The sequence below is a fragment of the Candoia aspera genome, chromosome 7 (assembly GCF_035149785.1).
Source record: "Candoia aspera isolate rCanAsp1 chromosome 7, rCanAsp1.hap2, whole genome shotgun sequence".
In the NCBI taxonomy this organism is placed as follows: domain Eukaryota; kingdom Metazoa; phylum Chordata; class Lepidosauria; order Squamata; family Boidae; genus Candoia; species Candoia aspera.
The window spans coordinates 40936108-40958040 of NC_086159.1; the positions used below are offsets into that span (position 1 = coordinate 40936108).

Below are 21933 nucleotides of genomic sequence, written 5' to 3' on the forward strand. Positions count from 1 at the left end.
AACACAGAAACACACACACAGTCTTTACAATTCATAAATGTTAAAATTGTATGCTTGAAGTAGTACATTTTATAAAGCGGAAATATGAGATGCACTGTGATTTTTTTTAATTTAACCTGTATTCAAGTTTTGTAAGATTTTCTTTTTTCTTTTTAGCTTCTTGATATTCCAGTTTTTATGTGATTTATTTTATTATATATCATGGTGATATAATCATCTTAAAGGCAGGCAAAGTCACATCCATCCAAATCGTGGGAAGAATGCTGTCCCATAAGGCAAACATGGCAAAGAGAAGGCATGTATCCTGGATTCTACTATGTGACTCCACTTACAGTACGTGATGGGACCTGGATCTCACTCATTCTGTCAGATCCTATTGGACAGGCAGAAGTAATTGGTGACAGGACATTCCGCAAAAAATTAGATGCAGACGTATTTTTTAGAAACAAGAATGCTGTAGGCAAGTGGTTCTTCAACCTGAAGTTTAAATACAGAAATTCCTCACCTGGACCATACAGATCCCTGCCTTTCATGAAGTCCTTCGCCAGCTTGCCTCCTTCTGTTCTAACCAATAAGGGGACATCTTTCTCATGCAGGTTGGGGGTTGAACTGGTTCAGGTTGAAGTTACTTTCCTGACACTAACAGGCCAGCTGTGGGAATGCCTGGAGTCAATTTGGTTCCCTACTCCAAACTACATTGCCAGATAAAATCAATTATTGACATTACAGTAAGACAATTCAAAACTCGGTTAATTAAAAATGTATCAAATGAACTGTAAGCTAGTGAAATATGCTTGCACAATGTTATGTACTCTAAAATGGGGTATGATTTTTTGAACAACACTAGGTTATTCTATTCTATTCACATACCTGATTGGGAGGCATTTATGGCCAATGGTTTTCCATTGAAAAGTTCTAAAAGCAGTTCACTGATTTATTTGTAGCTTGAATCAACAGTCCCATTTTCAAAAAGGCAACAGACATGTGGACAATGCTAAAACAAAAGTATTTTGGTTTCCTTTTAGAGTTGTAAAGCTGACTTTTTAAAGTACAAATGTAAAAGGCTCCCAAACCTTCCTTAGCATTGAACTAAAATTTGTCAATGCTGCTATGGTTTATTGGCTGTAAGTGGGTGATTTTTCTGTGGATGGTTGAACATTTGATGTCATAGTGAGCAGTTTATCAAGTCATTGATAGATCAACCAATCAACTACTTGGAGCCCATATATTGTTACCCTGACACTTCTCTTACTGTATAATTGAGTGGTTCATATTAGATTTTAGTATGCTGTGGAAACTGGTAAGCAAGCTGTGAAAAATACATTTGAGACTTGAAGCCAGTATTATTTGATAAGTGTCAAAGCAGACAAATCAATTCATATAGAATGACATTAGAATAAAATGTATAGTCAGAAATCTAGCCAAAATTGGGGACTTCCGTGGAAGAAATGGCAAACTGAACAGTGGACCAGATCTTCAGGGTTCAAAACAGTGGTCTCTGGTGGGTTTAGAGCTCTGGGATATAAAGGAACACCATCTTCACCCAAATCACGGTTGGGTCCTTTATGGATACAGTGTTCGCATACTTCCTTTTCCACTCACTTTTGGAAATTGCTTTTTAACTGATTTTCAGCTATTAGGAACCTTTGGAATGACAAGTTTCACAGCACAATCACAAGTTTCACAGCACTCCTTCAACCCTTCACAAAAGAAATTTTAAATACAGATTTAAGGATTAAAATAATAATAATAATAATAAACAGCAAATGGGTGATTAGAACATTGATTTTGGAAAGTTGCAAACAGATTAAGGGTCCAGATGGATTTGAAATTAATTAATTGAAATTAATTATAAGATTCCTTCCCATGGGAAAATGCTGTTGTTTTGAAATCTTAAAAATAAAAACATGATAGGATGGGACTTTGAAGGATGGACACTAAAGGGAACCAGTAGGAACTAAAAATTACAATTAAAGTAGAAGAACACTTAAATTTGACTTACTAATACAGAATGAAGCAAAATAATTTAACATTGGATGTACTGAGATATATTTGTGAACAATGAACCCAGAAGTTAATTTTAAAACTGGCTGCCATTATAGACAGACTATAAGATATTATGGAAGAAGAACAAGTTTTACTGGACAAGACTGAGACTGATTTTAAAGTAAAAATGACAGCCTACAAGAATTATATGGAAAAAGAAGCTAATATTAGATATACAAATGAAACTGATCGATATCTTAATAATTAAAAGGCATATACAAATAACAAACCAAAAGAGTAACCTGGATAACTTTCCTACACTGGATTTACAAAACAGACTTTTTAAAGTTTTAAAGAATTTTGTGAAAAGGGACAAAGTAAAAATGAAAAAAAAAATCAAGTTCTACGACATTATTTGAAGAGATTAAAGATCAAGATTGTTAAAAGTAAAAGGAAGGAACATAAAGTTGGTTTATTTGATCAAGGTTAAAATAGATATGTTGTTATCTCTGGTAACCCTTAATGGACTTTTACTCACTAGGACTGAATGACAAGGTTTTAAGGATTTGTTTATAGATAAGAGATGAGATATGGGAAGAAGAGATCGTTGTATTTTAAGAGAAGGTGGTAAGTTACTAAAATTGTTTATACTTGGGGCAGTCATATCTTCTTCTTTGCTATATTCTTATTTTTTCTTTTCTGCACTTTTTCTTTTATTTTTCTTAGTTTGTACTAGTTTTTATCTTTTTAGTTGTAATGTTTAATAAAATTACTATTAAAAAAAAGAAACCTAGCCAAAATTATTAGAAGCTCAATTTCTACTCTGCATAAAATCACCATCATAGGAAAGTTGTGACTCCTCTGACACCTAACAGTGTAGATGTTTAATAGGCAATGGGTAATAATAACAATGTATGTTCAGCAAAAGGAACAGTTGTGTGACACCTTCTAGATGCATTTATTACTTTAAAAGTTTTTGTGAATTGTACAAATGGTTCTGCGGTTTCTTTCAATCAGTTTCTTTCAATTGTACATTTTTTTCTAATTTTTAGCTGTACGCAATTCATTCATATGAGTTTTTAAATAATTTAGAACTGCATGATTATATTGACATATATACTGCAACAGCTGAATACAGTTCTACAAATTAATAGCTCAGAATTGGCTATAGTATTTTCCAGTTATTCAGCTAGCTAAGCCATTTATTCACATGCTTTTTACAATTCCTTTGAATCAGTATTCTCTCTTGGTGACTACATGGGCAATTTTTCTTCTTTCTTTTTTTATTTTCAATTTTTCTACAGTTTTCTTGAAAACATTTTTCGGAAGGCAGTTTGTCCTTGCCTTCTTCCTACAGCTGATAGTGACTGGCCCAAGATCACCTAGGTGGTTTGTGCCTAAGGCAGGAATAAATTCCCACTTTTTAGCCTTGTGCTTTTAACCACTACACCAACCTGGCTCTCATTCATATCCCTTAACCCACTAAATTTTCCTTTTCTTATTATTGCAGCAAAAATATAATTTTTACATACAGTATAAATTTATAATACCTGGGTTGTGAAGTATTTTTTGCCACTGACCCCATGCAGTGTACATTATAGTCTCACCTGCCATTCTACTACAACATAGATTTGATCAGATTTATTATTTTAAAAAACATTATTCTATCTTCCTTTTCTACCTACTAGTCTAAAATATACAGATTTTAACCAAACCTTTACAAATCTAAGGAAATGGCAGATGCAATACAGAACAAGATAAAATTTATATTCGAAAAGAAAGAAGATAAGGTTAAGCAACAACAACAACAAAATCTTACTGTGTAAGACAAAATTATGGTTCTACACATGCAGAGTGGGTCTTCTCTCATAAGGTTCAGAAAAATGATGTAAAGGAACAATGTTTGCAATTGCTTTAGGGAATAGTGGACAAAAATAAAATGCACAATATTTTGAACTGCAAAAAATGGATAAACCATTTTTTTAAAAAAAAATAGAGGCAAAACATTTAAGTAGCAACATACTATATATTATACTCAAAATGAAACCCAGGTCTTTTACATTTAAATGAATTAAAGGGAGTGGAACATTTCGTTCAGAGTATACTGTACTAGACCAAAAATGCCCCTACCGAAATTACCATTTACTATAGCTATGAAAGATACAATAGGCTAATTCACATGTAAAGACAAACTAGGAACTGCCTCAAGTTTTCTTGTCTTTCAACTGGACAAGAAATAGGACATTATTGCAAAACATGGTTTCCATAATCTATCTTTGTAATAGATATTGATATTGACATTAACAGGAACAGGTTAATTTTTGCATACCAATAACAATAAGATAACTCATTATGTGTATATACTGGGAGAGGGAGTGTTGCCTATTAATTAAGGGAGACCTGGATCAAAATACTGTTTATTCTGTCAATGGCCAGCAAAATTAAAAACAAAACAAAACAAAACAAAAAAACACCAAGTAAAATGAAATGCATGAGATAAAATCTAAAATATTGCCTGTTAATCAAGGGAGACCATTTTAAAGAGGAAGCTACCACTTTCAGATATTAAAAAATAAAAAAAATAAAAAACTATGACCCAGAATTAGGAGAATTGGAAGAACCAAAGAAACCAATTTGTAATCCATTACAGTTGGTATGTTAAGTCACATGTTTGTTCATTTTTTAATTTAAAATATTTTTATCCCCTTTACTTTTCTTTAAAAAATACCAAAAAAGGTTTTCAGAGAAATGGAGGCAAGCTAAGCTTCTCAGTGGATAGAGATCATCATCATCATCATCATCCTGTATCAGTTCACTGAAGGATGAAAGTCTCTTCATTGACCAGATTGGTCCAGTGCAGGTTGGTAGATTTGTTGGCCTTCGCAGTCTAAGGCTGAGAAAGACTGACTGGGCCAAATCACCCAGTCAGCTTCCATGGCTATGGGAAGACTAAAATCTGAGTATCCCTGCACGTATTCCAGCACCCTAGCCACAACAGTACACCAGCTCTCACCTTAAAGTTGTAAGGGATGAGAATTCTCATAAGCCCAGCTAATACGGCCTTTGTTTATGTAGTCTAACACATCTGGATAGAAATTTGAAGGAAGATATAGCAGAATGCTGACAAATAGTATGCATTCTGAGTCTGTCACTATCCTTCATGTATCTTCCAGGAGATAGATTGTGAACAACCATATATTGGTTTGCAAGGTAGAAAGAGACTAGAGATTAGATTAGAGAACCTAGCTTGCATAAAGTAGAAAGAGCATGCCTGGGATAAATTGGGCTCGGCTTGGAGCGTATTTACCCAAGTGTAGCAAAACAAAAAAATGAAAAAAAACCAAACCAAACAACACTGCTGCATGTGGCATGGTTACAATTAAGGGTGGTAATCTATTTCATTCCTTCTTAGTTTACGAAGAAGCATTATGCCAAAGCCTTCAATTGACAAGAACCATAATAGGCTATGAAAGTCAATTTTATGGGCCCATCCAGTGAAATTAATTTCTTTTTTCTCTTATCTCATGCCTTTAATTTCTTTAATTTCTTTCATTTTTTATTTCTTATTCCTTTACTGCTCTTTGTATAACATTGTTTACCATGAAAAGAAATAGTAAGATATACATGTATATGTGACAAATAGGATTGTTTTTCTCTCGCTCAAAAACTCTACTGCTATTTTCTGGATAGTTTATTACCGTTACAGCAAGTAGCTTCCCATATGTGAGATGAGCTGGAATGTGATCAGTTTTCGAGCGCAATGATTCCACATACCAATGTTCTGCTTCAGAGAATCTGCTAAGTCTCACGTAGGCTTCTCCTACAAAGCAGAAAAGAAGACCAGAAGAACACATTACTAGAATAAACAAACCAATATAAGCAATTGATTTATATATCAATTTTATATTAATGTAAATATATGCATATGTGTGTATACATTTATATTAAATATAAATTAATTTGTTATAATTATAATTATATATATATATATATAATTATGTTATATATGTGTATATATTACTAATAATAGAATATTATTCTATAATAGAATATATATAACATTACTATTAATATGTAAATATCTCCCATCTCTTAAAAACTTGAGTGAACTTACAGCAAAAGCAGAGAAATATAAATATAGATTAAGAATTTTTGCAAGACTAAGATTTTGGGGCTAACATCTTTGGAAATACAAATTTTATCTCTAAATAGAATTCTCAATAGATGAGAATTCGTGGATGCTTAGCATACAAACGTAAGACTGGATATCAACAGGAATATGATGATGTCCAGTGTTCAGAATAACTTTCCAAAAAGCTTAATATGTATGGAAATTGCATTAGTGATAACATGAGTCTGGAGGAGTCATATAATTTCTGGGAGACTGAATCAGCCTGGCTTGCTCTAGCTGTCAGGAGCAAAACTACTACAAAACAGCTATGTTCAATCAGATGAACCATGTTTAAAATTTCACACTTCATCCTACCAAAACTACTGAAATATCCAGAACGCTCAATACAGAATTCCCACTGTTTCCAGATATGGTTAATAGCTGAAAAGTCTCTGTTCTTTAAATGGATCAAACTTCCTACATTAAAAAATTGTACTTAATGCAGATATATTGTCATTATTCTACTACTTCATGCTTAAATACTTTTCTTACAAAGGCAAGAAACAAGTCTAAAGTTAAGCAGATAATCTCTGCATAAAGAAAATTTCCTGAACAAACTTCCTTGAGTACAGTTTTCCAGAAAAGACAGGACTCTGGTGAATTATGGTGAATCATGATGAATCAAGGAAGCAAAATAAAAAGCAATGTCCTAATCAACAATTGTTGTACTAAAAAAAAAAAAGCCAGTTACACAATTTCTTTATGGTCTTTCAGTCTACCCAATTATATTGTGTTTTGACTTGAGGAAAACACAAAATCTAATTTTTATTAACAGTAAGATATAGAGAAATGTAATGCTGACTGACAACTAATTTTGGCATTTTCAATATGGAAGAAGTTTCCAGTTCTCTAGAAAAGCAGAAGCAAGATGACAAGCAGTCAGAATTTCTCTCTCCTCTGTAATAGGATTTTCATTCATCTACCCAATAGTTTCAACCTGTTTTAGTGAGAAATGATTTCAATTTTTGGATATATTAACTGACAAAAAAAATGACAGCATTTCAAATTATTTTTGAGCAGTTGTGGGTAAGAGGATGGGCTGGAAATCTGAACTGTTATAAGGGAGAATTCCATATTTAAAAAGCAACTGAAGATGCCATGAAATAGCTTTCATTCAATATTGTCAGACTTCTAAGTTGCTAAGGCTAATAATTAAATTTACTCCTGAAAATTTTCTTAGCCAGTACTTCTAGGCTATAATTTGACACACACCTTAATAATCCCATCAGACTTATATAGGTTTGTGGAGTGGGGGGGTTGTAAAAGTATTTTTATTTGGCATGCTCTAATATCTAAGCATGGTACAAGGCCTTTTTTAATGACTAAATATACAGGACTCAAACTTCAGATAGTCAGTATTGCACATGGGTTTCAGGGAAGTGGAGAAAAATTGCCCATCAGAAGTCAGTGAAGAAATTATTATGATGGTTCTTAACGTACAGTAGATAAGAACTGATATAAATCTCTAGATATCTATGAATACCCATCAAAGCTCACATCTTTGAAAAGAATGAGATCTGGGAAACCATTTTGAATCTAAAGCCACATTGGACAAGAAATAATGCTTTTAAGTTGCAGGTAGGCAGATTCAATTTAATATTTTTTTTAAATGCTAACAATAAGAGCGGTATGACAGTGAAACCAATTTCCCAGAGGTGTGGTCCTTCCTTTATTGGATACATTTAAGGAGAGACTAGAGAACCAGTGGCCCAGGATACTTTAACTGGATTTCTGGGATCATGTTCCTTTTTTGCCTGCCACTATGTTAAAATCTCCTATCCAAAAGGCTTTTGCCCACCACAGACATAATTGACTGGTGCAATATCCTTGATGTAATTACAGTGTGGGCACATAAATTCTCTGACAGAGGTAACTGTCAGCCATTGATTGACAACCCTAACCATTTCGTGAGGGAAAAAAGTGTGAGACAGCCAGAATAAGTGGACGTAATTGATTGGCGCATGAAACTCACTGGTGAGCAAAAACATTTTGGTATGCAAAAAAGGAAGAAGAACTGATTTCTGCAATGAGGAAGAAGTTGGGCTTGATGCATAAATGGTCACTCAATAAAGTTTGCTTAACAAGATTATATGCCATCAAATCATCATTAACAGATGATGCTGATAACGATTATGATAATTCAATGAGAATTTTTTAAAAAAAAAATATTAATCCATTTAACTTTAAATGAAGATTTTTCAACATGCTGAATTGTTTGTAAAATTATTTGGATAAATTGAACTGAAACCTGTTTTTCTATTTTTCAACAAAGAAACACTAAAGTTTAGAATAAATTGATATTTATTGGCATAAACCCAAATTCAACACTATTTTTTTCATACCAATTAATAAATATATCTTTCAGATTACATCTACAGGAGCAGGTATGGATGTGCTTAGGGCTTTTTAAAAAATATCTTGCTAACTCTTTCATAATTTCATAATAGAAACATCTTCTCTTACTTCTAATTTTAGTTTTTGGTCAGTTACTGGACTGGAAATGGAAACCTAATATGCAATATCTATGTACGATAACAGATCACATTTAGTAAAGGAAGCCTAGTTTTGTGAGGGATATACGTGAAGATATGAGCAAAATGACTGCATTTTAATGTGAAGTAGTATTTTTACTGTGGACTTTTCAGCACTCATGATTTAATTTTACTAATTAAAGTAAAATTAATAGTGAATATACAGCTTTGAACTTGCCCTGCAACAGTGGAAGTACTAAGATGAATGATAACTTTGATCTTTAAGTGATATGCATAGCAAAGAAAGATCAATTGTGGGACTTCTATTGTTTACCCTAGACAAAAATTCAATGACATTAATATAGTCTGAAATCAGTATAATAATACAATTGTACAATTTAAATTACAGCATAAAAATAAGGGAGGGAGATATGAATTCATTGATTTCTCAAGAGAATGTTCAAGTCTTACTTATATCATTCAAACATTGCACAAGAAGTTAAAAATTAGTTACATTTAATATAAGCAGGCAGCGGCTACAATGAGATAAGTTAGCATTGTTATTAAATACCATCTTCCTACAGACAAGGGGGAAATATTACACATACACGGCAGTATTTCTAAGCTGAAAACAATTCACACAATTCACTATATAATCTGAATGGATAATGTATATATTCAGTTCTAGATCTCGTTTTTTAAAATAACTGCTTTAAAGTATGTCTTTCACATGCATCCTAAAACAATACGTCATCTTATGCTTCCAGCTAGTATGCATAAAGCAACTTACTTGTAGTTCAGAATGATCTTACTTTTTAAGTATAATAGAGGTAAAAGTGAAATGAAATTGTTTATAATTACAGCATTACATGTAAGTAATATAAGCAAAAATGTAAGTAATATAAGTAAAAAAAATATCATTCAAATTTAAAATAGCCCCAATCTGGCATTCTCTGGCAAACAAGAATGTGTCTGTCTTTCTTTTCTTCTTTTGTGCCACAACATATTCCCTATAATCCATAAGAAATATCATTCTGATAGTATTATAATGTTTCATGACATCAAACTGTGCCACAATTTGAGAGGGGAAAATATAGTGTAAAATATAAATTCATTTATAACCGCTGTCAAGAAGTTTGGAAGCCACTTCTTTATAGACTTTTTCCTTTCCTTTTCTATTTCTCTTTTCTTTCTTACTTATTCACTACCCTTCCTTATTTTCTTTGTTTCTTTTCTAATATTTGTATTGTTTTTATTTTGTTAAAATTTTTTGATAAAATTTACATTAAAAACAACACAAAACCCAGAAACCTGTGCCTCGATTAGTTTCACAATTAGTCCAGAGATGGCAAGACCATATATCTTTGTGGCATACAGGTTTTTCGGCCAGGCTGGCTGCCATTGAGCTTTAAATACACTCTGAAAATCAGAATAAATAGGATATAAAAGGGCAAAAAAGAAAATGTAGAGTAGAAACACATCAAATCAGGGCAGCTGCAATAGTAGACTTTGCATTTACAACTTATGTATAACCTCAGCAGCAGTAGAGGTTGAGTGGTCAACTGCAGCATTTCAGGTCTTCTCAGAAGCAGAGAAGAATCCGCAGTGCCTCTTCAGACCAGACTAGCCATATTTTAAAGTAATTGCTACTTTCCCTCAGAATTCTACTCATCATGCTATCATGCAGTCTAATTAAATAGCAGCAGGGATATAACTGGCTGAATTTTAAAAAAAAATCAACTGAATTGCAAGACCTAAAAAAGTCCATTACAATGCTCTAAATATGCTAAGCTGTGCCATAATCTACTGTTATTTATTTTACAACATTTCTAGGCTACTCCATTATGAACAGAGTGGCAAACGGTAAAACAGAAACTGTACAATTAAAACAAAATAATACAATAGAATTCCTACAAAAACTATTAAGAAACCATCATGTATGTACAAAACATACATTTTCATGCATGTTTATAATACTTGAAGCAGCCATCTCAACCTGTTTTAAATTGGAACTTTGTGAACACCTCTAATACATATGTATAAATAATCTGTCTTTTCAAAACGGATCTTTAATCATCTAAGGACCCTCCTCCAACCTAGTTCCAATAATTCTCTTTGTCCATGCGGTTTGGAATTACTGCAGTCATAGCACCAAGTTATACAAGACAGGCTTTAGCCTATGTGAACACACAGTCTTTAATCAGCTACAAATTAGCTACTTAAAAGTATTATTAGCTACTTAAAAGTAGCTAATAATATGGCCATTTCCAGTGGCCATATTATGACTATGAAACATTTCCTTGGAAATATTTGGCATATCTGTTTTTAGAATGGCTATTTGGATTATTTTATTTGAATAAGCATATGCTATTTTAAATTTGTTTGCCTTGTTCACATCACTTTATGAATACTTAGAGAGGGACTAAGGATTTTTTATTCATTAATGGTTCTGATTTATACGTCTCAATGCTGTCTAAGGTGATATGGGGTAAGCAACAATTGTAAACTTGATCAGAACCAAAAAATACATCATAAATAAAGTATTTTGGTTAATGTCTAATACTGGCAGAAGTACAAATGTATATGCATTGGAAGAAAATAAAGAAAAATATTTTTAGATGTTTGGTTAGACTCACCCATCATATTATATAAACTCTGTGGTGCAAACTGTCTTGGCATTTTCTGTATCGCCTCTTTGTAAACTATAAGAGCATCCTATGACAAAGTGTTGAGAAACATATCATTAAAACAGCATCAAATTCAGAAGCATGAACATAAACATTTAATATTATAAAATACTTCAAAATTGAAGATGCCTTTGTTAATCATAACCGGAGATTGGCATTTAATAAAATAAACAATGATGAGCCTCATGACACCTTCAAATTGATTTCTGTATAAGCATATGCAAAAGTAAATGTGTTGGTCTCTAAGGTAGTACCAAACTCTGCAGTTTGTGCTGCAAGGGATTAACGTGGATGAATTTCAATCTATGTAAAAAGAATTACACCGTTGAGAGGAATCTTTTCAATGTAATACACAATAACTTCCAATAGTCAAAATTGCCACTTGAGGATGGGAAAAAAAAAATACCTTGGAATTTCCTAAAACACATTTTGATGCTATAAGACTGTAATAACCATAATGATACTTTTCTATCTCCTAGTAACAATGCCAAGTATAATTGCTTTGCATAAAGAAGTACCGGTCATATTAACCTGAAAGCTTTCTATGTTTAAAAATAAAACACCTATATGCCAGGTCAAACTATTGTGGTCCTTGATCATTACTTAATCTTAAAATGAAGCTATACATTACTTGATGTTGTCAATCTGTACACTTTCTCCATATCCCACAAGTGTATGTGTGTATACTTATTCTGATCGTATATTTATACTGACAAGAAAGGATGGACTGAGTGATTTGATTTATATAGCCGCCCATCTCACATATGTGACTCTGGGTGGCCTGATGATGTTGGTGCTATACCCTAAATATGTGGAAATCATCTTTTTCAGTCTCACTATGAAAAAAATTACATTAAAACACAGCAGGAAATACTACTATTTCCATTTTCATACAGGACATCCTTTCAAAAAGGATCATTTGCTAATGAACTACAATTGCACCATATAATATTTATGATTCCTCAGTAAACTAATTCACAAAGCATAGCTACTACTATCCTACTAGTCTACCATCCTACCAGTCAACAGACTAAGTGTCAACCTAGAAAAAGACATATTTTTTTAGATCATTGTAAATGTAATAGAAACAACTTGTCAGAGCTCTTGCCTTCTTTTCTTTTATGAAATATACATAATAAATACTCTATGAAGATTTGCCTTTAACACTATGAAATAATCTTTAATAATAATTTATTAAATTTATAAGCCACCTGACTCTCAGTGACTCTGGGCAGTTAATAGCTACTTCTAGTAGTCGAGTTTTAAAAAAACAATTATATTAAGATGGCTGCTATTTTGCTGTAAAATCTTACCTCATGCTGTCCCTGTTCATGGTAAAGTTTCCCCAAATTATAAAGGCAGCTGGTAACAGAGCTCTTATGAGCATGTGGATCTTTTAAGTTTTCATCAGGAATCTCTGAACACTTCAAAAATGTCTTCTTGGCTTCCTCAGCCTTGCCTTGATTCATTAAGATGATACCAGTATTTAAATAGGCAGCTGAAAAAAAGAAGGGGAAATATAGCTATTACACATTCATATATGATTCCCTTATACTTGAAGTTATTTAAAACCAGAAACATTAGATAGCTACAGGTGACAGTGTCTTCAAATCTAGATTGGCATCTCATTTTTAACCTTATTATGATTGAATTATCTTTCATCAAAGCCACAGATTATCCATTCTAATTCTACAGCAATTAAGATGTCCGTTAAAGATATTTGTATCTTTAATAACTACCACAGGAAATAGATCGTTAATTAAAGAAAAAGTGAATTCCATCACATCAACACATTAAAACTGGAATTTCATTAGAATTAATTGGAAAGTCAACCAAGGTGCTTTCCTCTCTAATGTGCAATGCTTCTTTAGAACAATTTTGCCATAATCCACTCATAAAAGGTGGTAAAATACCCAAATTCAGTACATTTGGGAGTATGATGTGATTCAGTAGAAACAATAACTGCTCTCCAGGTGAACAAGGTAATCTTATAGTAGTTAAAGCATTTTGGGTCTGAGTTGAGGGCAGAATTCAGCATTAACTCAAGTTACTTTATTGTCTGAGTGTGACATCTTCATCTCTCTCTCTCTCTCACTAAAGAAGGAAAGGCCAACTTATTTTTTTTTTCATTTAAACTTGAACAAGAACCAATTAAAGTTAGTTAAGTGCTGTATTGATCTTTCAGAGTCACAGCCTTTAATTTTAAAAAGAGAATGCTGGAAGACCCCTCATTAACTTATGGGACTTTCAAACATCAGAAAATTCCGCATGTAAGCGTGCACATACAAGGGTTTAACATGACATGCAGGATGAGCGTTCTGTTTCTCTACATTTTGGTTTCTCCATCAGTTTGCTGTACTATAATCTAATATCCTGGTTTAGCTACTGACCTTGCCATTAAAATGCTGGCAATCAGATGAAGGAAATAACAGGTTCCTTCTACTAAACTTCAGGCTTGAAGGACTCCAGCAACCCGGCATTGCTTCTTAAACTTTCCTTCTCAGTGCAGTCCACACCAGACTCCATCTGATTTAAATATCTGCTTTCAGAGATCTACCCCATTTTCTCCCGACCTGACAGTGGTAGTCCTTCTACTCCATGTGACCTCTCTGTTCAACAGCTCATTTCTGTTACTGCCATAAGTTAGAATGAGACTTGGTCAACTACTTCCTGTATCTTTGAGCATATTTCAGCTTCCTTCACCTCAAATCAAAATCAGTCATGTTACTGTGGCACCTAAGGCAGAAAACCTTACTAGCCTATATTTTACTGACAATAAAATAAATAGTATACAGCCCTTTGATAGCATCCCAGATCAGCTACCTTACATAGTACAGCTTCTTCATTCTGCATTATGGTAAGGATGGCCCAAGTCTTATCAAATATATTGGAACCAACCATGCAGAAACTTCTGCTCACATACAACAAAATTAAATACACCTTACAGCTTTTCCTTCTAATGGTTTTATTCATAATACAACACAAATGAGAAAGAACAGTGTATTTTAAAAATAACAAGCGTGCAACTTTACTTACAGGCTAAAGTAGGTCTGCTTCCAATAGCCAATTTATAGTAATGCAGTGCTTCTGAAAACCTGTTGTTCTCCTGCAGTAATAATCCCCTGCGTTTAGCAGAGAAATGGAGAAGAAAAAAAGATAATTGCTGAGAATAAAAAAATAATTATGAAAAACAAAGAAACATATTTACAGACAATGTACTGTACTTTACAAAGAGAATTTCAAAGAAAGAAAGAAAGAAAGAAAGAAAGAAAGAAAGAAAGAAAGAAAGAAAGAAAGAAAGAAAGAAAAAGATTGCTACAGATTTTGCTATACAACTTTTTAAATAAGAAGCAAGGATCATTTTGAAAGAAAGAAAAATGAGCAAGAATAGTTTTTGTCCTCCGGTAGACAGATTATGCTGTTGTGGAATTCAACTTCCTTCAAAAGGGTCTGGAGAAGGGTCTCTCTTTTAATTTTGCCAAGAGAAAAAATGAATCATATAAAATTCTGCATTCACTGTATTTTAGTAAAAGAGCTGTCTTGTCATTTAGCCACAATATGCATATGCTATAGAAGGAATAGATAAGAACCGCTGTCACCCTCTATGAGCTTTGGTGAAAGGGACAAGCTATTCCATTCTTACAGAAAAGTAGTTTTCCCAGAGTATTATTCCAGATAGAGCTCTGAAATCTCCTTAAGGGGTTATACCTCTTGCTACAAAATCTGAAGCCACCAATTTTCAAAATAAAACCTAATATTTGGAATTAGTAGTAAATATCTACCTTTAAAGTACTGCACTAAAGAAAGACAGCCAGAATGTGAAAGGAAGGAAGGAAGGAAGGAAGGAAGGAAGGAAGGAAGGAAGGAAGGAAGGAAGGAAGGAAGGAAGGAAGGAAGGAAGGGAGGAAGGGAGGAAGGGAGGAAGGGAGGAAGGGAGGGAGAGAGAGAAAAAAACATTTATCAGAAATATTTGTTTAACAAGGAAAAAGTTTACTGGTTCAAGCAAGTAAAAGTGGTTGATATATTGTTTCTTTGTTTGAAGTTTATTTACAGTCCAAGATCAATCATTAAACATACTTCAAATACAGCAGATAAAACAAATATTTTTTAATTTTTTTTGTGCAAGATTTCATTAATTAAAAATTTCTACAAAAAAAATTCTACAAGACATATACAAAAAGATTTTTCAACAAAGAAATTAACAAAAAAATCAATATACATTTGTACACATCTTGCTATAATGTCTTATGATTTTAACTGTTCTTTTTCCTAAGGAAAATAGGTGTGTCAACATATACAAATCATATAAGAGGTTTCCGACTAAACTAGCTAAAGATATATATTAAAACTCCTAATATAACTCCTGATAATTTTGAACTCTTATTTTACTATTTATTTCAAAATATTCGCTTCCTTACAATACAAAACCCAATATCATTGCTTCATTTCCATCAGTTGCATACAGGTAATCTAAAATTGGTTGCCACATTTCCTTAAATTTCAAAATATTATTATCTTTCATTAAACATGTTAATTTTGCCATTTGTGCTAATTCGATGAGTTTTATTATCCATTCTTCCATTGTTGGAATAGTTTCCCTTTTCCAATACTGTGCATATATTAATCTGGCCGCTGTGCTCATGTAAAGCATCAAATTACTGTATTTTTTTTTTGTTGATCGCCATCGAAGAGACCTAATAAAAAAAAATCTGGTTTTTTTCCCAACTTTTTCTTAAAAACTTTCTGAAACGTATCATGAATCTGTGCCCAAATTTTTTTTGCTTTGCTACAAGTCCACCACATATGATAAAATGTTCCTTCCATTTGCTGACATTTCCAGCATGTATTTGAAGTGTTATTATACATTCTTGCTAGTTTTTGTGGTGTCAAGTACCATCTAAACATCATCTTATACAAATTTTCCTTTAAATTATAACATAATGAAAGCTTTAAATCCTTAGTCCATATTTTCCCCATGTTTTTAGTGGAATGTCATAACCAATATTCTTGCCCAATTAATCATGCATGTTTTAACTTGTTCATTTTCTTGATTTGTTTGTAACAAGATTTTATACATTTTTGTAATAATATGATCATTAATTAAATATAATTGTTTTTCAAATTCTGATTCTTCTTTTTTAAATTTATAGTTCTTTTTATCTAACTTGAATCGTTTGTTTAATTGGAGGTAAGTAAACCAATTACACGTGTGGCCTTCATTTTGTAGTTCTTCCTGAGATTTTAGAATAGGCAGACCACCTTGATCGAATTTTAATAGATCTTTATATCTTAACCATTTAGTCTGGTCCCCTAAGCTTTCTCTTCTTGATAGGGCTTCTTATGGTGATATCCAATTTGGTATATTTGGAAGTAATCTTCTTTTGTATTTGTCCCAGGTCTTAAGTAACGTTTTTCTAATAATGTGATTATTAAATTCTTTGTTCAATTTTACTTTTTCATACCAGATATAAGCATGCCAAACAAATTTAATTTCGTGTCCTTCTAACTGTAAAAGCTTTTGATCTTCCAATATTAAGCAGTCTTTGATCCATAGAAAACAACAAGCTTCCAGATATAATTTAAGATCAGGTAATCCCAGGCCTCCTTTCTCTTTGGCATCTTGCAATAGTTTAAATTTAATTCTTGGTTTTTTTCCCTGCCATATAAATTTCAAAATGTCTTTTTGCCAAATGAACTTTTTTCATTTATCAAAATTGGAATTGTTTTGAACAGAAATAACACCTTTGGTAATATATTCATTTTAATTGCAGATATTCTTCCTAGAAGAGATAATTGTAACCTACTCCACCTCTCTATATCTAATTTAATCTCAGACCATATTTTCTCATAGTGGTTGTGGAATAATGCATTATTATTAGCTGAAAGTATTATACCCAAGTATCTAATTTTCTTTTCTATTGTAAAGCCAGTTTTTTCTTTTAAAATTTCTTGTTGTTTTTGGGTCATATTTTTACTTAATATTTTAGTTTTTTGGTTATTAATTTTAAATCCTGCTACCTCTCCAAATTCTGTTATTTTTTTCAATAAATAGTCTATTGAATCGAATGGGTTTTGTAAAGTAAACACTAAGTCGTCTGCAAATGCTTTCAATTTAAATACTTGTTTTTTAATTTTTATCCCTTCTATTCATTTATCAAATCTTATGTCTCTAATAAGAACTTCTAAGACAAGAATGAATAATAAAGGTGACAATGGACATCCCTGTCTTGTTCCCTTTTCTATTTTACAATTATCTGTTACTTCTTCGTTTACTATTATTCTAGCTTTTTGTGATGAATAAATTGCTTTGATCCCAATTGTAAAGTCTTTTCCAAACTCCATTTTCTCCAATACCTTGATCATAAATCTCCAATTTAAATTATCAAAGGCCTTTTCAGCATCCAAAAATGTTAAGGCTATTTGGCTTTCATTATGATGATGTGCCTTCAGCAAAGGATCGTTACCTTGTCGTGGTGCTGGAGCTTGAGCACCTCAATGATGCCATGAGCTAAACCATGAAGGGCCACCCAAGACAGGAAGGTCATGACAGAGAGGTCAGACTAAATGCAATCCCTGGGGAAGGTAATGGCAACCCACCCCAGTATTCTTGCTGTGAAAACTAAATGAATCAGTACAACCAGAGATATGTCGGTATACCATTGGAAGGTGAGACTCCCAGGTTGGAAGATGGTCAAAATGCTGCTGGGGAGGAACAGAGGATGAGTTCAACTAGCCCCAGACATGATGAGGCAGCTAGCTCAAAGCCGAAAGGACGGCTAGCGGCTGATGGTGCTGGTGGTGAACGGAGAATCCAATGTTCTAAGGATCAACACACCATTGGAACCTGGAATGTAAGATCTATGAGCCAGGGCAAATTGGATGTGGTTATTGGTGAGATGTCAAGACTAAAGATAGACATTTTGGGTGTCAGTGAACTGAAATGGACTGGAATGGGCCACTTCACATCAGATGACCACCAGATCTACTACTGTGGACAAGAGGACCACAGAAGAAATGGAGTAGCCTTCATAATTAATAGTCAAGTGGCTAAAGCAGTGCTTGGATACAATCCAAAAAATGATAGAATGATCTCGATTCAAATTCAGGGCAAGCCATCTAACATCACCGTGATCCAAATATACGCCCCAACCACAGATGCTGAAGAAGCTGAAGTAGAGCAGTTCTATGAGGATCTGTAGCACCTACTGTTCAACAAGCCTGAAAGAGATGATATTTTCATCACAGGAGACTGGAATGCTAAGGTGGGCAGTCAAATGACACCTCGAATTACAGGTAAGCATGGCCTGGGAGAACAAAACAAAGTAGGACATAGGCTGATAGAATTTTGCCAAGACAACTCACTCTGCATAACAAACACACTCTTCCAACAACCATAGAGACAGCTTTATACATGGACTTCACCAGATGGACAACACCGAAATCAGATTGACTACATCCTTTGCAGACAAAGATGGCGGACATCTATACAGTCGGTAAAAACAAGACCTGGAGCTGACTGTAGTTCCTATCACGAACTTCTTCTTGCACAATTTAGGATCAGGCTAAAGAGATTAGGGAAGATCCACAGATAAGCTAGATATGAGCTCACTGATATTCCTAAGGAATATGCAGTGGAGATGAAGAATAGATTTAAGGGACTGGACTTAGTAGATAGGGTTCCGGAAGAACTATGGACAGGATTTCGCAACATTGTTCAGGAGGCGGCAACAAAATACATCCCAAAGAAAGAGAAAACCAAGAAGGCAAAATGGCTGTCTGCTGAGACACTAGAAGTAGCCCACGAAAGAAGGAAAGCAAAAGGCAACAGTGATAGGGGGAGATATGTCCAATTAAATGCCAAATGCCAGAGGTTAGCCAGAAGAGATAAGGAATTATTTTTAAACAAGCAATGCATGGAAGTGGAAGAAGACAATAGAATAGGAAGGACAAGAGACATCTTCCAGAAAATTAGAAACATCGGAGGTAAATTCCAGGCAAAAATGGGTATGATCAAAAACAAAGATGGCAAGGACCTAACAGAAGAAGAAGAGATCAAGAAAAGGTGGCAAGAATATACAGAAGACCTGTATAGGAAGGATAACAATATTGGGGATAGCTTTGATGGTGTGGTCAGTGAGCTAGAGCCAGACATCCTGAAGAGTGAGGTTGAATGGGCCTTGAGAAGCATTGCTAATAACAAGGCAGCAGGAGACGACGGCATCCCAGCTGAACTGTTCAAAATCTTGCAAGATGATGCTGTCAAGGTAATGCATGCTATATGCCAGCAAATGTGGAAAACACAAGAATGGCCATCGGACTGGAAAAAATCAACTTATATCCCCATACCAAAAAAGGGAAACACTAAAGAATGTTCAAACTATCGAACAGTGGCACTCATTTCACATGCCAGTAAGGTAATGCTCAAGATCCTGCAAGGTAGACTTCAGCAATTCATGAAGCAAGAATTGCCAGATGTACAAGCTGGGTTTAGAAAAGGCAGAGGAACTAGGGACCAAATTGCCAATATCTGCTGGATAATTGCCAGAGAGTTTCAGAAAAACATCTATTTCTGTTTTATTGACTATTCTAAAGCCTTTGACTGTGTGGACCAGAACAAATTGTGGCAAGTTCTTAGTGGTATGGGGATACCAAGTCATCTTGTATGCCTCCTGAAGAATCTGTATAACGACCAAGTAGCAACAGTAAGAACAGACCACGGAACAACGGACTAGTTTAAGATTGGGAAAGGAGTATGGCAGGGCTGTATACTCTCACCCTACCTATTCAACTTGCACACAGAACACATCATGTGACATGCTGGGCTTGAGGAATCCAAGGCTGGAGTTAAAATCGCTGGAAGAAACATTAACAATCTCAGATATGCAGATGATACCACTTTGATGGCTGAAAGCGAAGAGGAACTGAGGAGCCTTATGATGAAGGTGAAGGAAGAAAGTGCAAAAGCTGGCTTGCAGCTAAACCTCAAAAAACCAAGATTATGGCAACCAGCTTGATTGATAACTGGCAAATAGAGGGAGAAAATGTAGAAGCAGTGAAAGACTTTGTATTCCTAGGTGCAAAGATTACTGCAGATGCTGACTGCAGTCAGGAAATCAGAAGACGCTTAATCCTTGGGAGAAGAGCAATGGCAAATCTCGATGAAATAGTTAAGAGCAGAGACATCACACTGACAACAAAGGTCCTTATAGTTAAAGCAATGGTGTTCCCTGTAGTAATATATGGCTGCGAGAGCTGGACCATAAGGAAGGCTGAGAGAAGGAAGATAGATGCTTTGGAACTGTGGTGTTGGAGGAAAATTCTGAGAGTGCCTTGGACTGCAAGAAGATCAAACCAGTCCATCCTCCAGGAAATAAAGCCAGACTGCTCACTTGAGGGAATGATATTCAAGGCAAAACTGAAATACTTTGGACACATAATGAGAAGGCAGGACACCCTGGAGAAGATGCTGATGCTAGGGAGAGTAGAGGGCAAAAGAATGATGGGCTGACTAAGGGCAAGATGGATAGATGATATTCTAGAGGTGATGGATTTGTCCCTGGGGGAGCTGGGGGTGTTGACGACCGACAGGAAGCTCTGGCGTGGGCTGGTCCATGAAGTCACGAAGAATCGGAAGCGACTAAATGAATAAACAACAACATGATGATGTGCATATTCCAAAATATCTATCACTGTTCTTGTGTTGTCTTTTATTTGTCTTTTTGGTAGAAAGACATTTTGATCTTTATTTATAATTTATTAAAGACTATTTTTAATCTTTCAGCTAATATTGCCATAAAAAAATTATAGTAATTATTAATATAGTAATTATTAAAAAATATATAGTAAGCAACGAAATCAGCCTATAATTTTTAGTTAAAGTGGGATCTTGTTCTCCTTTTGGGATAAGACTGATATTTGCTTCAGACCATGACTTGGGTATTTTGGACCCCATCAGAATCGAATTCATTAAGTCTTTAAGTGGCATTAAAATTTGTTCTAAAAATATTTTATAATAGCCCGTAGATATACCATCAGGGCCCGGTGTTTTTCCTATTTTAAGTTTTTTTACCATTTCTATAATTTCTTGGTTAGTAATTGGGCCGTTAATACTGAGTGGTTGACTTTGTGTTAATTTGGGAAGATTTTGGTTATTAAGATACTTATCAATTTTTTCTTCTGAAATTTCCTGCTTTTGATATAGCTTTGAGAAGAAAGTGAAAAATGCTTTTTTAATTCCTTTGTTATCTACATCTTCCCCACTGTCTCTTATTCTAGTAATCACTTTTTTTCTCCCTCTTTTCTTAATTTGTAAGCCAGCCATCTACTTGGTTTATTAGCAAACTCAAAATTTCTTTGTTTTGCATAGCGTGATTTTGTTTCCATATCTTTTATTGTCATAAGCTCAAGTTGTTGTTGTAACAGTTTGATTTGATATATTAAGTTTTCGTCTGATGAATTTTCTTGTAATTCTCTTTCCTTTATTTTAATCTGATTCATTATTAATTGAACATTTTGTCGATATTGTTCCTTTATTTTATGGTTCAAAGATATAAAATGTCCCCTCATTACAGCCTTACTAGCATCCTAAACAGTTCTAATATCCACTTCATTGTTCAAA

At 33.9% G+C, this 21933-nt stretch overlaps 1 protein-coding gene across 2 annotated transcripts in view; it reads right to left on the bottom strand.

Moving 5' to 3' along the window:
• Window positions 1–21933, bottom strand: part of TMTC2 (transmembrane O-mannosyltransferase targeting cadherins 2) — a 233267-nt gene that overhangs the window by 46830 nt on the left and 164504 nt on the right. For both annotated transcript variants that reach the window (XM_063308986.1, XM_063308987.1), the window contains exons 5-8: window positions 14352–14437; window positions 12629–12813; window positions 11265–11343; window positions 5685–5806 (exon numbers count right to left, since the gene is read on the bottom strand). In XM_063308986.1, coding sequence (XP_063165056.1) covers window positions 5685–5806; window positions 11265–11343; window positions 12629–12813; window positions 14352–14437 — 472 coding nt within the window. The remainder of the gene's footprint in view (window positions 1–5684; window positions 5807–11264; window positions 11344–12628; window positions 12814–14351; window positions 14438–21933) is intronic.